Source organism: Crotalus tigris, unplaced genomic scaffold (genome assembly GCF_016545835.1).
Source record: "Crotalus tigris isolate CLP2741 ecotype Arizona unplaced genomic scaffold, ASM1654583v1 scf7180000018217.1405312, whole genome shotgun sequence".
Taxonomy (NCBI): domain Eukaryota; kingdom Metazoa; phylum Chordata; class Lepidosauria; order Squamata; family Viperidae; genus Crotalus; species Crotalus tigris.
The window spans coordinates 614,033-631,069 of NW_024096887.1; the positions used below are offsets into that span (position 1 = coordinate 614,033).

At 44.0% G+C, this 17,037-nt stretch overlaps 1 protein-coding gene across 2 annotated transcripts in view; it reads left to right on the top strand.

Moving 5' to 3' along the window:
• Positions 1 to 17,037, top strand: part of ATF6 (activating transcription factor 6) — a 123,682-nt gene that overhangs the window by 23,009 nt on the left and 83,636 nt on the right. For both annotated transcript variants that reach the window (XM_039348974.1, XM_039348975.1), the window contains exon 10: positions 14,960 to 15,076. In XM_039348974.1, coding sequence (XP_039204908.1) covers positions 14,960 to 15,076 — 117 coding nt within the window. The remainder of the gene's footprint in view (positions 1 to 14,959; positions 15,077 to 17,037) is intronic.

The following is a 17,037-nucleotide window of genomic DNA, read 5'->3' on the forward strand; positions in this document are numbered from 1 at the left end:
CCACTGGACTAGAGTTTCCTCAGTGAAAGTTAAGATTATATGAGCAACATCACCAACATTTATTATGCAGAGGTTTTTTTTGTACTATCCCCTCTATCTTTAGCATTCTTTCATTGTTATTCTTTATATGTATATACTTTACTGAAAATCTTACAACTTCAAAGGCAACTGTAGGTAATTGTAGCACTTCGGCTAAAATTGTGCAATAAATTTTGAAAACTTCGAAGCTTTAGAATAATAGTGAAAAAATATAATTTATTTTTATAAGCAATTCAATTGTATGTGGTATTGTCCATTTCAAGGCTTTTGTAGAAGGTTTGTCTGGAAAGGGAAAGATCTTTCTCCTGATCTTTGCCTCAACAGTTTTTCATTTATGCTGCTTAAACTTCCCAGCCCCAATTTCAGGATTGTTTTGTCCTTAGAAAACTTTTATAACTAGCATGTATTTGGGATGATATCATTATTGGCAGGAGCAAAGCAGTTACTGTACAATTTAAATGAAAAAATATCTGATTTTTTTTTATTTGAACTGACCTTGTTTTTTAGCCAGATGTAGAAATCATATCCAGTTCAGCTTGCTGGAAAGTTAGCCTTCCAATTTGTCAACATAATACGTGGCCCAGAGAAGGAAGCGTAGAACTAAGTACTGAAGGATGTTGGGCAAACTTGCAGGTTGCTGATCAGGTTCTTTGTTGTGTGTTCTTTTTTCCCTCTATCAATCCACTTTCATTCCATTTTGTGGTAAGCATGTCTCAGTGAACTGTATAACTCAAAAAGAGCCTTGAAGGTGGTCCTTGATTTGCTCTAATTTGGCTTTCAGAAAGTCATTGTTACCTCTACTATATACAGTGGACCAAAAAAGTATTTAGATGAGAGAGGCCTGCAATTGTCATCATAGGTAGACCTCAACTATGAGAGACAAAATGAGAAAACAAATCCAGACAATCACATTGTCTGATTTGGAAAGAATTTATTTGCAAATTATGGTGGAAAATAAGTATGTGGTCACCTACAAACAAGGAAGATTTCTGGCTCTCACAGACCTGTAACTTCTTCTTTAAGAGGCTCCTCTGTCCACCACTCATTACCTGTATTAGTGGCACCTGTTTGAACTTGTTATCAGTATAAAAGACACCTGTCCACAACCTCAAACAGTCACACTCTAAACTCCACTATGGTGAAGACCAAAGAGCTGTCGAAGGACACCAGAAACAAAATTGCAGACCTACACCAGGCTGGGAAGACTGAATCTGTAATAGGCAAGCAGCTTGGTGTGAAGAAATCAACTGTGGGAGCAATAATTAGAAAATGAAAGACATACAAGACTACTGATAATTTCCCTCGATCTGGGGCTCCATGGAAGATCTCACCCCGTGGGGTCAACATGATCACAAGAACGGTGAGCAAAAATCCCAGAACCACACGGGGGGACCTAGTGAATGACCTGCAGAGAGCTGGGACCAATGTAACAAAGGCAACCATCAGTAACACACTATGCCACCAGGGACTCAGATTCTGCAGTGCCAGACATGTCCCCCTGCTTAAGCCAGTACATGTCCGGGCCTGTCTGAAGTTTGCTAGAGAGCATTTGGATGATCCAGAAGAGGATTGGGAGAATGTCCTATGATCAGATGAAACCAAAGTAGAACTGTTTGGTAGAAACACAACTCGTCGTGTTTGGAGGAGAGAGAATGCTGAGTTGCATCCAAAGAACACCATACCTACTGTGAAGCATGGGGGTGGCAACATCATGCTTTGGGGCTATTTCTCTGCAAAGGGACCAGGACGAGTGATCCGTGTACAGGAAAGAATGAACGGGGCCATGTATCATGAGATTTTGAGTGCAAACCTTCTTCCATCAGCAAGGGCATTGAAGATGAAACGTGGCTGGGTCTTTCAGCCTGACAATGATCCCAAACACACCGCCCAGGCAACGAAAGAGTGGCTTCGTAAGAAGCATTTCAAGGTCCTGGCCTAGCCAGTCTCCAGATCTCAACCCCACAGAAAACCTTTGGAGGGAGTTGAAAGTCCGTGTTGCCCAGTGACAGCCCCAAAACATCACTGCTCTAGAGGAGATCTGCATGGAGGAATGCGCCAACATACCAGCAACAGTGTGTGCCAACCTTGTGAAGACTTACAGAAAAAGTTTAACCTTTGTCATTGCCAACAAAAGATATATAACAAAGTATTGAGATGAACTTTTGATATTGACCAAATACTTATTTTCCACCATAATTTGCAAATAAATTCTTTCCAAATCAGACAATGTGATTGTCTGGATTTGTTTTCTCATTTTGTCTCTCATAGTTTAGGTCTACCTATAATGACAATTACAGGCCTCTCTCATCTTTTTAAGTGGGAGAACTTGCACAATTGGTGGCTGACTAAATACTTTTTTGCCCCACTACCAATGTCAGTAGCAGTACAGTTGAACATACTTTTTTATGTGCAGTATCTGGGGAAAAATTGTCTTTGCTGCTTCTTCAGGTTTGGCTCAAAGTTAACTTCCATGTTCAGTACAATAGAAAATTTCTTGCTGAAGAAAATACAACTCTTCTCAGGAACTCTCATGTGGTGAATGAAGTCATTGGCTAGGACTCTGGAAGCCTGTATGAGGCTCACACAAATGATTTATTCCATTTCAAGAGGGACAGCTAGGTTCTTGGCCATATAAGAAATTATTTGTGAATAGTTCCAACTGCATTTTCTTTAAAGAACAAGAATATTTTTATCAATCTACTGGATTATTACAATTAAGTGCAGGGGCTAATTAAAATTGAGGATAATGCATTGTCTGCACAATAATTAAGGACATGAATATTACCCTCATAGAATACAAGAACAATCGCTTGCTCTGTTAATACTTCACATTGGATATGAATTGTTGCCATACCATACCATACCACATATAGAAAATCAGTTTTGACACCTCCTAATTGTAAAAAAAAAAACCAAGCAAAACGGTGGAGTGTCCAGGGCCAGAAGTAGCAAGCGTGTTCAAGCCATGAACTGTATATTCAGTGCATTGAGAAGGTATTCAGACCGCCTTCACTTTTCTCAATTTTGTTATGCTGCAACCTGATTCTATAGTTGTTGAAATTCATTTTTCCCATTAATCTACATCATAATGACAAAGTAAATTTTAGAATTTTAAAATATTAGAATTTAAATTTAATTAAAATTCTAAAATTTTAGAAATGTCTGTAAATTTATTAAAAAGAGAAAATGAAATCTCACATTGGCATAAATATTCAGACCATTCATTGGATACTTTGTTGAAGCACCTTTGGCAGCAATTACAGCCTCGAGTCTTTTTGGGTATGACCTAACAAGCTTTGCACACCTGGACTGGGGGATTTTCTGCCATTTTTCTTTGCAAATCCTCTCAAGCTCAATCAGGTTGGATTGCAACCGTCGATGGACAGCCATGTTCAGGTGTCTCCATAGATGTTTATAGGGTTCAAGACAAGGCTCTGGTTGGGCCACTTTAGGACATTCACAGAGTTGTTTCTAAGGCATTTGTCAGAATCTAATTATATTTCATTTCTAGCTACCTACTCTGAAAAAAACCCATTTCTGCTCTCTCTCTGGATTCTGTCATACTACAAAGGGGGAGGGGGATGAGCAGGGGGGTTTTATGGCTCTCACTTTCTTCATTAAACTACAAAAGGACTGGATGTTGATTCTCATCAAGAGGACTGACCATCGCCTTTCATCTACTCGCTCTCTGAAGTCTCCCTTTTGACCATCGCCTTTCATCTACTCGCTCTCTGAAGTCTCCCTTTTGCCAGCAGTGAGGGAAAAGGGGGGGGGAACAATGGAACACCTGGGATCTGGGAAAAGAGAGGATGAGTGATCGTCGCCTGGAAGAACTGTGGGGTGGGGACTGCTTGGGAACACTTAAAACATTGAAGGATGGGAGAGAATTCTTCAGATCCTGTCTAGCATGCCTGCAATCATTTTCTCTTAATAAAGATGTCTGTTGGAAGAGATATTCCAAGAGTTCTGTCTTCTTAAGATGTAAAGTGAGGTGGGTCCTTATATTAGACAAGATCTGCAAAAATAGTCCACCTGGAAGGGAGAACCTTGCCGGGAGACTTTGCAAAAAATACCATGTCAGACGACGGAGCAGGGAAGAGAGAAAGCCCCCGGAGAGGGAGCCGCTGCCCCAACTGAAAACCTGCCAGGTGTCAGGATCTGAGAAGTCAGATTCCTCAGGAGAAGAGGTGGTTGAAGACACGCAGCCACAAACCTTGGTGGTCAATGGGCATTGGAAAGAAAGGCGAGTGGGAAAAGAAATCAAGAAAGGTGACCCTGAGACGGGGGCCCACTCAACCAGAATGGAAGCAGGAGATGGGGAAATCCCTGTACGCAAGTGAAGAGGAAGGAAGCTAGGCACCGCACTCAAGCTGAATCCTAGAGAAAGGTATCGACTTGATGAAGAGAACCCTCAGCTCCCTAGGAGAGGAGAATTCTGAGTCCTATGGCTGCACCAACTCCTGGAGCCACAACTGGAGAGACATCGAGGGGGAAGTGGAACCTGCAGCCCTGGGGACATCCGCTGATCCAGTAGTCCCCACTCCCTGCCGAAGAGGCACCGCCGAGGAAAACAATGGAGCTGCTCACCGCCTGAGTTGACACGTGAACCAGTGAAACCATCCTACGGCCAAGAAGCAAATGGGGTGTTTCAAGTGTGGGAGAGAGGGGTATCGGGCTGTAGAATGCCGCTCAAAAGCCCCCCAGCACAACCCAGACAGATCACCAGCCAGCAAATCCAGGAAGTCTCCAGCTAAGCCAAAAGAACCTGCCATGAGAGTGATGGAGGCCGTGGAATCCTCTACCTCTGCTCATCGGGGGGAAAGAACTCCAGCCTACACTGCAGGGCCGGTGGACGCCTCAGACGACAGCTCGGAGGGCGAACCCCTGGTAACTGGACCCATCGCACCCATCCTCAAGACAGTGACTATATTAATTACCCCCATGCCCGAAGCTGTCAAGGTGAAAACCTTAATAGACTCTGGCTGCACCCGCTGCCTCATTAGCCCAATGCTAGTGGGAAACCTGGGCATTCCGTCAAGGAGACTGGAACAACCAATCTCATTCGGCCAGTTAGATGGATCCATAGCGGGGGGGGGGTGCCAGCTACCCTAGCCACTTTACCAATCCACCTCTCCCTGGGTAAATATGAAGAAGACATAACATTTGTAGTGACCCCAGGCATGGAATGCCCGATGATCCTAGGAATGGAATGGTTAAAGAAATGGAACCCCTGGGTGAATTGGAGGACAGCAGAAATCAATTTCCCAAAAGGGGATCTTATGGACTTAAAAGGGGATCTACCAAAATTAAGAATGGAAAAAGCATCTATGGGAGAGGAAAAGGGGCTACCAGAAATACCAGAGGAATACAGAGATCTTGCTGAAGTTTTCAGTGAGGAGAGGGCGGATGAGCTTCCCCCCCACCGACCCACGGGCTGTACCATAGAATTCAAGCCTGGAGCAAAACTCCCAGAGCCCAGATTATACTCCATGAGCCCAAAGGAGAAGGAGGAAATGGAAAGATTCATAAAGAAAAACTTAGAAAGGGGGTTCATTGAACTTGCCAAGCCTAAAGTGGCCGCTCTGGTCCTCTTTAGAGAGAAGAAGGATGGCTCTTTACGCTTATGCATGGATTATAGGCTCCTAAATACAATCAGTGAAAGCAACCTATACCCCCTACCCCTCATGAAGGACATGTTATCACACCTCTAGAAAGATTTTTTTTTTACTAAACTAGATCTAAGGGAAGCGTACTATCGTGTGAGAATTAAGGAAGAGGATGAATGGAAGATCGCATTTAACTGCCCAGTAGGGTGCTACCAATTCAAAGTCTTGCCATTTGGATTACAAGGGGGGCCCGCAGTATTTATGCAATTAATCAATGACGTACTAAGGGAGCACCTATTTAAAGGGGTCCTGGTTTACTTAGACGACATTCTTATCTTCACCGAATCAAAAGACAAACATGTCAACCTAGTCAGAGCAGTTTTAAAGAAACTGCGAGACGCCCACCTATATGTCAAATTATCGAAATGCGAATTCCACCAGGAAAGAATAGACTACCTAGGTTATCGCATATCCCCACAGGCATTGAAATGGACCCAGAAAAGGTCAGAGCAGTATTAGAATGGGCACCACTTCACACAAGAAAGCAACTGCAAAGTTTCCTGGGTTTCACAAACTTTTACCGCCAATTCATCCCCTCATTTGCCCAGATAGCCCTGCCCTCATGAACTTACTAAAAACGAATGGAGCATTCTCAGTAAAACCTAGCCAGCCACTAAATGTACAATGGAATGCCAAGCGGCGTTTGAGAGATTAAAGAGACTTTTTTCTGCTGAACCAGTACTGAGGCACCCAGACATGGACAAGCCCTTCATAATACAGGCGGATGCAACTGATGTGGCAGTGGGAGCTGTACTATTGCAAGAAAACGATGAAGGGGTATTGCAACCTTGTGCGTATACATCCAAGAAACTCACCGAAACAGAGCAGCACTGGCCTGTGTGGGAGAAAGAGGCATACGGGATTCGGTGGTCATTACTCACGTGGCGCCAGTTCCTTGAAGGCAATAAAATCCCTTTCCAGGTGTGGACAGAAAACAAAAATTTGGAAGCCTTGAAAACACCCAGGAAGCTCAACCCCAAGCAAGCCTGCTGGTCCCAGCATTTTCACCAATTCCACTTTACGCTCAAGCATTTGCCGGGGGGGGGGGGAAGAACTTCCCCAATATAACAGCACGCGAGCCACCGACTCTAAACCGATGATGGTGGAATCACAACTGGCAGCACCAGTAACCAGCAGAGCTCAAGCTAAATTAAAACCACAGCTGGGTAGCCAAACTGGAATAGAATTCTGGAAAAATTTGGAAACAGATGAATGGTTCCAGAAAAATAGACACATGTGCACAATGAACGGCGGGCTGCCTTGGGTGAGGGAAAAGTTATATATACCAACAACCCAAAGAGTCACATTCATGCAGCTTTGCCACGACACAAAATCAGCAGGGCATTTTGGATTTGTAAAAACATTACACTTAATTAAACGGCAATTTTGGTGGCCATCCATGAAAAAGGACATAGAAAGTTACGTGGTCAGCTGCCCAAAGTGTGCAACTACCAAGAGGTTGCAAAGGAAATCGCCCAGACTGTTACAAACAGTGGCAAATCCCTCAGCCCCCTGGAGGGAAATAGCCATGGATTTTATAGTGGAATTACCAGAAAGCAATGGGAATACTGTTGTCTGAATGGTCACGGACTTGTTTTCCAAACAGGTGCACTTTATCCCTTGCCAAAAGATTCCCACCGTAAAAGCCTTAGCGAAACTTTTCGTGCAGCTTATTTACAGATTGCATGGGGCACCCCAACACATCATATCTGATAGGGGAGTGCAATTTACGTCTGCATTTTGGAAGGAATTTTTATCCCTCTTAGGGACCAGTCAGGGACTGACATCTAGCTATCACCCTCAAGGGAATGGACAAGCGGAACATTTGAACTCAGTACTTGAGCAATATTTAAGATGCTTTCTTAATTTCCAACAGTCTGATTGGACAGACCTACTCCCCTTCGCAGAAGTGGCCTACAATAATGCAGTCCACTCCAGCACAGGTTACACTCCTTTTCAAATAGCTACCGGTCAAAGTTTCAATCCCATGCCAGAACTAACCCCAAACAAACCGGCGATCCCATCACTGAAAGAATGGATGGAACAATTACAAAACACCTGGCCAATAGTTAGAAAAGCACTAGATCAGTGGTTCTCAACCTTTTTAATGCCGCGACCCCCAACCGGTCGTAAGTCGAGGACTACTCAACCGGTTGTAAGTCGAGGACTACTCAACTGGTGCAGCACCGTTTGCAGAATGGGACTTTTGGCGGGCTCAGCAGGGCAGAGACAGCCTGAACAATTCCTATTGGCTTTTGAAAGCCAATAGAATTAGAATCTATTCAAGAGAGTCTATTCTATTGGCTTTCAAAAGCCAATAGAATAAAAGGGAGTAGCACAGCTAAGGAAAAGGGGAAAAAAATGGCAGACTGCGTTGTTTGGCGACCCCTGTGAAATGGTCATTCGACCCCAAATGGGGTCCCGACCCACAGGTTGAGAACCACTGCACTAGATGAAGCTAGGCATGCATACAAAGCACAAGCCGATAAAAAAAGGGTTGCGCCTACATCATTCATTATAGGAGAAATGGTGTACTTATCTACAAAATACCTAAAATCCCTACAACCCTGTAGAAAACTTAGACCAAAATATATAGGGCCTTTTCCAATTAAAAGAATCATAAACCCAGTAACAGTTGAATTAGAATTATCCAAAAATCTTAGGCAAATATACCCAATTTTCCACTGTAGTTTCCTGAAAAGAGAACATCCACCCCCCACCTCCAATCATGATGGAAGGCAAACAACACTTTGAGATAACGGAAATCCTAGACTCTAGGAGATACCATGGGGCAACTCAATACCTAGTAGCATGGAAACACCTCCCCGCCTCACAAAACGAGTGGGTCCATAAACGTCATGTCAGAGCCCCGAAGCTATTAAAGAAGTTTCATACAGAGTATCCTAACAAGCCAGACTAACTTTTATACCCGTTTTGTTTTCTTTACACGTGGATCTCTCTTATTTTTAAGGGGGGCAGGATGTCAGAATCCAATTATATTTCATTTCTAGCTACCTACTCTGAAAAAAACCCATTTCTGCTCTCTCTGGATTCTGTCATACTACAAAAGGGAAGGGGGATGAGCAGGGGGGGTTATGGCTCTCACTTCCTTCATTAAACTATAAAAGGACTGGATGTTGATTCTCATCAAGAGGACTGACCATAACAATATGGCCATCGCCTTCCATCTACTCGCTCTCTGAAGTCTCCCTTTTGCCGGCAGTGAGGGAAAAGGGGGGGAACAATGCAACACTTGAGATTTGGGAAAAGAGAGGATGAGTGATCGTCACCTGGAAGAACTGTGGGATGGGGGCTTCTTGGGAACACTTAAAACATTGAAGGATGGGAGAGTATTCCTCAGATCCCTTCTAGCACGGCTGCAATTATTTTCTCTTAATAAAGATGTCTGTTGGAAGAGATATTCCAAGAGTTCTGTCTTCTTAAGATGTAAAGTGAGGTGGGTCCTTATAGCATTCCTGTGTTGTCTGGGCTGTGTGTTTTATGATCGTTGTCTTGTTGGAAAATGAACCTTCAGCCCAGTCTGAGTGTCAATGCTGCTAACATCGGATGTTCTTGCTTTGACAACATATGGAAATGCAGTCATTTTCCTTCTTATGTTTTACTCTTAGAATTAGAGTTAGAATTAGATGATACTGGGGGGGGGGAGGAGGAGGAATGTGCATGGGAGTTTAGTTGGACATAACAACACTGTAACTAGGATGAGAACCAAGGTTTTTTGAAATAAGAGATGATAAGAAATGGCGGGTTGAAGAACTGGAGGGAAAGCCAGCATTTCAAACTAATTGGAGAATGTGATTTATGATTTAGAGGAGGGAATTGTGCTTTGATACTATGTGCTCAGGGGAGGGGAATTCAGATTTTGGCTTTGCCTATGTATGTGCCGATGCTATGCTACTTGAATAAAGATTGTTTAAGGTAAACAATTCCTTGAAGTTCTTTGAAGAGTTTCATCTGTCGGAACCATGACATTAAGCCAAAATCTCCAACTTTCCTAACTATCTATGGGTCCTGAGCCCCAGTCGCTGTTCCTAGAATTGAGGGACAAGCTGACAAAGATTCGGGGAAGATTTCAGCATGAATAGAAAATGCCTGAAGCAAGCACCCCAGCAGCAGCTGCTACCCCAGTGGAGGAGCGACAGCCAGCATACCGGTGGAGAAGGAGCTTTTTCAGGCCTCCCAGCTGGGAGAAAAACCCAAGCTGCAAGGATAGCTGATCTGGTCGTTGGAATGGATCCAGCCCATTGGAGACTCCAGACACCTCGAGACGGCCTTACCACCCTCAAGTGCTTCAAAGGCAGACGAGGTTGAGCTACCATGAAGGGATTCCCACATGTCACGTTCCCCAGATTGGTGGAGAAATATCAAATTGTCTGCCACTGAGGACTCGGGTGAGTGGAAATAGCTGTCCGCAGCTCATAATCAGTCAGTGGAGAAGTTGGTGGAAAAGTTCAAGGAGCTAGAGATGAAAAGAGGAGAGCAACCTTCCCATTCCCCACACTCCAATGATCAGGATGATCAACCAGGCAGACACCAACTCCTGCCAAGAGGAACCCCCAGCCTCTCCTTCGCAGCTCAGGCAGCCTTTCTGCCCCTGAAGCCCCCTACCAGGGCCTCCAGCCCCACAGAGAGAGACAGCTTCAGTCGCCGCCCCGCCAGAAGCCCTGATTGCCACTGCCGAGATGAGGGTCTGGGCAGCTGCCGGGACAGCCAATCCCCAGACCGGTGTGCATATTGATCACCCAGCCTAGGCCCCCTGCAGCACTGGGGAATAAAGCAGCCCCTGCAGGTGGGAGGTCAGCAGTCTCTGCCAAGGCAACAGCAGTTGGGGTGGTCGCAGCCCCTGAATTTGCAGCAGCTAATAGAGGCCTTACAACAATTTGGGGTGATGCAGAGGCCGGGAGACCAGCAACCAGTGGGAGGATGGCTGCAGCAAGGGGGTTGGTTGCTGCCCCCAAATGTATAACAAGTGCTGAGGGGCCCACAAACGATGGGGATCCAGCAACAACCCTCTCTGAGGCCGCAGGGGGGCCTACAGCAATTGAGGATGCCACAGCTCCCTGCAGACCAGCAACAGGGAGGAATGGCAACAGCCCCCACCCAGACAGCAACCATTGGGGGGCCTACAGCAACTGATGATGCCACAGCTGCAGGTAGTGCAGGGGGTGGCAGCCCCCGAACGTACAACCACTGGGAATGCGGCGGCTGCCTCGGTGTGGCCAGCAGCAACAGTGGGGGGCCCAGCAGCCATTGATTGCTCCACCTTTCAGAGCAACCTTTGATGGGGACCCAGAGAAGCTGATTTTTTGTCTCAATCAAGTGCGCTCTCATTTGAACCGCTGTGCCTGTCTCTACCAGCCACTATGGTTGATGTAATTGCGTCCAGCTTAGAGGGAGAGGCATCCAAATGGCTGAATAATTTATATAACAAGCAAGCCCCTGAATTGGAGGACCCCCATGTCTTCCTCCTAGGACTGAGAGCAAGGTTTGAGCACTCACCCATTACCCTCAAAGCAGAAGAACAATCCATAAGATAAAGCAAGCCGGCAGGGCTGCTCTGGAGTACGTACAAGAGTTTTGCAAGATAGCTGGTCGGATAGAGAGATGGCCTGAGCAGTCCCTAGTCCATCACTTCAAAGAAGGATTAGACGATCACCTCTCTCAGGCCTGCATCTGTCGAGCAGTACCTGATCAGCTGCAAGAATGATACCAGACAGCGGTAAGGGTAGATGTTCAGCTCACCCGCTATAAGAAGCCTCCCCCAACTGAAGCCAAGTCAAGGCCAGAGCAACCCAAATGGCAACCACTACCCTGAAAACCTCCAACTGCTGCGGCTGCTGAAAGTCCCAGGCCATCTGCAGGCCCGCTGATCAAGTGCTTCCGATGCGGACAGCAGGGACATTGAGCAGCAAATTGCCCAGTCCCCTACCCCCAACAGCAGAGTAGACCGGGACCAACAGCGAGAAAGAAACCTGCTCAGCAGCCACTGAGAGAGAAATCCAACTGGATCACACAGGAACCTGTTGCCCAAGTCACATCCCCCACACAGGAGGATGCTGGGACTCAGGATGGACCCATCCCCGCGCTATCCTCTTTCGACAGTGACGACAAAGGAGAGAATGACCCAATGGTGAGTCGACATGTCTCACTTTTCTCTCTATCTGCCAAACTCGTAATCCCTAAGACGGGGGCACAGGTAGATTTAAAAGTGCTAGTCGATTCTGGATGCTCCCAGTGCATCATTAGCCTGCCATTTGCCATGGAAATGGGCAAACGAGCAAAGCTGCTCTCCAAACCCGTGAGGTTTGAGCAAGCCAATGGCTCCCTGATGGAAGGGACTTTAGTCACACAATTAACTGAGCCTCTACGCTTAGAAATAGGTGAGCACTGGGAGTTCATTTGTTTCCTGGTAGCTCCAAAATTGACTGGGGCTGTGATCCTAGGATTAGCCTGGCTGGACAAATGAAAGCCGTTTATCTGGTGGGAGAAGGGAATGAGGACTGTGAGACTACCTATAGGGCCAGAGCCCCCCATTGAGTCAACGGAGGTTGCAGGAAATTTTAGCCCACTCAACAAGTAAGTGCACGTGGCTGCCTCACCGCCACCCTAAAGATTGTTTAAGGTAAAAAAATACCTCGAAGTTCTTTAAAGAGTTTCATCTGTCGGAACCATGACACTGAGGTCTTGAGCGCCCTGGAACACGTTTTCATTGAGGATATTCCTGTACTTTGCTCCATCAGCTTTCCTTCAGCCCTGAACCAGTCTCCCAGTCCCTGCTGCTGAAAAACACCCACTGTTGGGATGATATTGGGCAAGTGATGAGCGTTGCCTGGTTTCCTCCAGACATAACATTTAGAACTGAGGCCAAACAGTTCAATCTTGGTTTCATCAGACCAGCGAATCTTGTTCCTCACAGTCTGAGAGTCCTTTAGGTGCTTTTTTTTTGCAAATTCCAAGTAGTCTTTCATGCATTTTGCACTGAGGAGAGGCTTCTGTTTAGCCACTCTGCCATAAAACCCAGATCGAGGGCTGCAGTGATGGTTATTCTTTTGGAATGCTGTTCCATCTGCACACAGGATCTCTGGAGCTCAGTCAGAGTGACCATCGAGTTCTTGGTCACCTCTCTTACTAAGGCTCTTCTCCCCTGATTGCTCAGTTTGACCAGGCGATCAGCTCTTGGAAGAGTCCTGGTTGTGCCAGACTTCTTTCATTTGAGAATTATGGAGGCACTGTGCTTTTAGGAACCTTCAGTGCTGCAGAAATTTTATTGTAGCCTTCCCCAGATCTGTGCCTTGCAATAAACCTGTCTCTGAGCTCTTCAGATACTTCCTGTGACCTCAGGGCTTTTACTGTGTTACAGTATGCATTGTCAGCTGTGAGGCTTCTATAGAGAGGTGTGTGCCTTTCCAAACCATGTCCAATCAGTTTAATTTACCACAGGTATAGAAATATGTCAGCAATGATCAAGAGAAATGGGAGGCACCCAAGCTAAATTTCAAGTGTTGTTGCAAAGGGTCTGAATACTTATGCCAATGTGATATTTCAGTGTTTTTCTTTTTAATAAATTTACAGAAATTTCTAAACTTCTGTTTTCACTTTGTCATTATGGGGTACTGAGTGTCGATTAATGAAGTTCAATAACAGTAGAATCAGGCTGCAGCATTGACAAAAGTGGAAGGGGTCTGAATATTTTCTGAATGCACTGTAATTCCTAAGTACTTTGCTCCTTTCCTTTCCTGTTTTTTTGCTGCAGTAGCCATGCTATCCTGGCAGCAGAGCCAGCTCCCTATTGACTTGCAGATAGATGATATGTTTGCACTGCCGTAAGTAACAGTGAACAGAGCAGGAAGGGACCTTGGAGGTCTTCTAGTCCAATGCCCTGCTCAAGCAGGAGACTCTACACCATTCCAGACAAGTCGCTGTCCAGTCTCTTTTTAAAAACCTTCAGTGAAGGAGTCCACAACTTCTGAAAGCAAACCATTCCATTGGCTAATTGTTCTCACTGTCATGCAATTTCTCCTTAATTCTAGGTTGCTTCTCTCCTTGCTTAGTTTCCGTCCATTGTTTCTTATCTTGCCTTCTGGTGCTTTGGAGAATAGATTGAGCCCCTCTTTGTGGCAGACTCTGAGATATTGGAAGACTTCTATAATGTCACCCCGGTCCTTTTTTTTCACTAGACCGGATAAACTCAATTCCTGCAACCATTCTTCATTTGTTTTAGCAGCCTCCAGCTCCCTACTGTAGTATTGGATTCTTATTCCTAGAAGATATCCAGCTCCAAGATCGTACTCATGGCTATAAATGTAAAGTCATTTGCTTTTAAATTTGGTTTTCCTATGTTTATAAGAGGAAATGAAGGATATGCTTGGTTTTGTATATGACAGATTTTTAAAGTAAGGTGTTTGCTGTTGTGAAATATCCTAGAAAGTTTATGGCCAAATACCAGCTTTGTCTTCCAAAAATAAAAAGGCCTCTCTTTGTCTTAAGTAATATGAGTCTCCCAAAGCTTTTATCTAGCTTTATGCCTTATTACCCTCAACTGTCTTTTTTTAAAAAAATAAAAATCACAAAATATTACCTATTTCTGAGCTACAAGACAGCTAACTGCATTTGGGGAGAATAGCCTGGGCTCAAAACATGACCTAGGTTCAACAATAGGAGGGAAGGAGAGCTCTCCTTGGGTCTCTTTTCATTCCAGTAGAAACTTTGGAAACAATAATGTTCTCCCTGAAGGACCAGATACACAGCATGGGGCTCTTTCTCAACTCACTGCAACTCTTTGAATAGGCAGATGGAGGCTATGGTGTATCAGTTGCATCCTTCCTGGAGAATTGGGCCCTGGCAACAGTGATGTACATGCTTGTTTACCCCAGGTTATATTATTGTTTACCCCAGGTTATATACACTACATAGGTCTGCCTATGAAAACTGCTTAGTTGGTCCAAAAATGCAGCAGCCCACTTGTTAACAGACAAGTGCCACTGTTCACACGTAAGTCCAGGGCTTTGAGTGACTACCAAAAGGCTTCTGAGTGGAATTAAGAGTCTAGGCTTTGAGTTTTAAAACATTATATGATTAGTACTCAGGTATCTTAAGGACTACCCACTTGAAGTGGATCTCATCTGACCAGTACATAAATCTCACGTTTTGGTTTTTTTATGTGCACCACCATGAATTTATGCAAGATGCGGAATGAAAATGTACTGAATTTAAACTATTTTGTCTCTTTCTTTCAGTGGATTTGAATGGGGACCTGATTCTGCTGAAAAGCTTGCCAGCACTAGCTACCAAAGTCGACATCTTCTTGAATTTTCTGCAAGCAGGCCTCAGGAAACAGATGGCAAAAATGAGGAGTAAGCATAAACCGTTATACTTTAGTGTTTTCCAGTTTGCAATATTCTACATATGCAAATGTAACAAATGGCTAACGTTCTACTTAAGGGTCCATAATTGGTTTTTTGAAAGATAGGTAACTATTTTGATTTGTTAACATTCCTCTCTGTCTCTGGTGCACATATTCTGTCAGAAATGTTGAAAAAGTAGCAAGACACGATTTCCCAAGTATTCCTGAGGCTATCAGTACTATGTGTCTTATCCCAAAATCTGATCTTACAAGTTGGGGCGTATTTGGGCTGCTGTGAAATTCCTGTTCTCACCAATTAACAGAAAAGTGCTATCTTTTCCAAGCAAAATTGATATCCTGCATAAAACTGATCTTGCCATAATTCTGTATGTATTTGTCAGATCTAAAGTATGTGTTAAGAAGCTTCAGCTGCTACAGAATGCAGCAGCAAGTTTTAACAGAAACTGCTCAATACATATTTTTAAAATAAAATAAAGTTGCATATTATTTGTTATTATGTTACTGATGTTTATTTTGAATGGTTTCACTGAGCATCTGACCTTGCTGCTATCTAGAGGAAAATATAAAAGGGGAGAGTGTAGTCCTTGACTTATGACCACAATTGAGCTCAAAATTTCTGTTGTTAAGTGAGACATTTGTTAAGTGACTTTTGCCCTATTTTACAATCTTTCTTGCCACAATTGTTAAGTGAATCACTGCAGTTGATAAGTTAGTAACCTGGTTGTTAAGTGAATCTGGCTTTACCATTGACTTTGCTTTCAGAAGGTTGCAAAAGGTGATCACATGACCTTTGGACATAGCAACGGTCATAAATATGAACCAGTTGCTAAGCATCTGAATTTTGATCACAGGATCATGGGAATGCTGCAAAAGTTGTAACTGTGAAAAATGGCCATAAGTCACATTTTTCAGTGCAGTTACTAAATGAACTATTGTAAGTTGTATTTTGTCTGGGGGATGAAAGCTAGTCTATAGGTATGAAAACTAACATTCATTTAGTGTAAAGTAGGAGTTTGGATTCTGTGCTTTTCCAGTTGTTGTTGGGCTACAATCATAGAAATGGTCAGTGTAAAAGAACTTGGAATCCAGCAGTACCAGGAAGGCCTCCTGTTCCTCCCTCTAATGCTTTGCTCTGCAAACGGACAAATATATTTCAGCAAAAATCTCTTCTAGGTTTAGTTTAGGTGTGTTTCTTACAAATGTTTGTATTCCAGCATTTTGCTGTCTCCCTTAATTTTTATGCAACAACTTTGTTTTTCCCAGTCTAGCAGTATTGGAAACTTTTGAAATCTTCTGATTTGTAGGCTGTTTCCATTCCAAATAGGCCTGTTCTGAAGCATTTTGTTCAGATAACCAAATCCAAAAAAGGGGCATTTAAACTGCTGGAACCTTTGTCTGGAAAATAAACTTATTATTTTCTTTGGATATAGCAGTCATTCTATGTAGAGAACTTGGAAAAACATTGGGAGTTTTCTTTCTGCTCTGAGACAGATTTTGTATCAATTTATAGCCTGGAAAACAGCTCATCCTTAGAGCCATGATCTAAGAAGACCTCAGGACAAGTCTGGGTTTACTGGCATATAATTTTGGAATGGGAATTTATTTTACTTTTATCTTAATATGATTTTTTTCTGTTAGTAGGACTAGCACAGAGTTTAAGCTGGATATGGACCAAAAGCCAGTGGAAAATCCTGCTCTTAGTTGCCAAGGGAATAAAGCAGGGTGAATATAGAGTGATTTTATTGTTTGTTTCCCCCAGAGCTTTCCCTTTCTCTGTCTGAGCACATTGTTCTAAGCCAATGGTTCTCAACCTTCCTAATGCCGCGACCCCTTAATACAGTTCCTCGTGTTGTGGTGACCCCCAACCCCCCATCCAGCTGGCCAGGGAGTATCAAAAACTTGACCCCCCCCAAAAAGGAAAAAATGAGAATACCAATTTTTAACGACTCA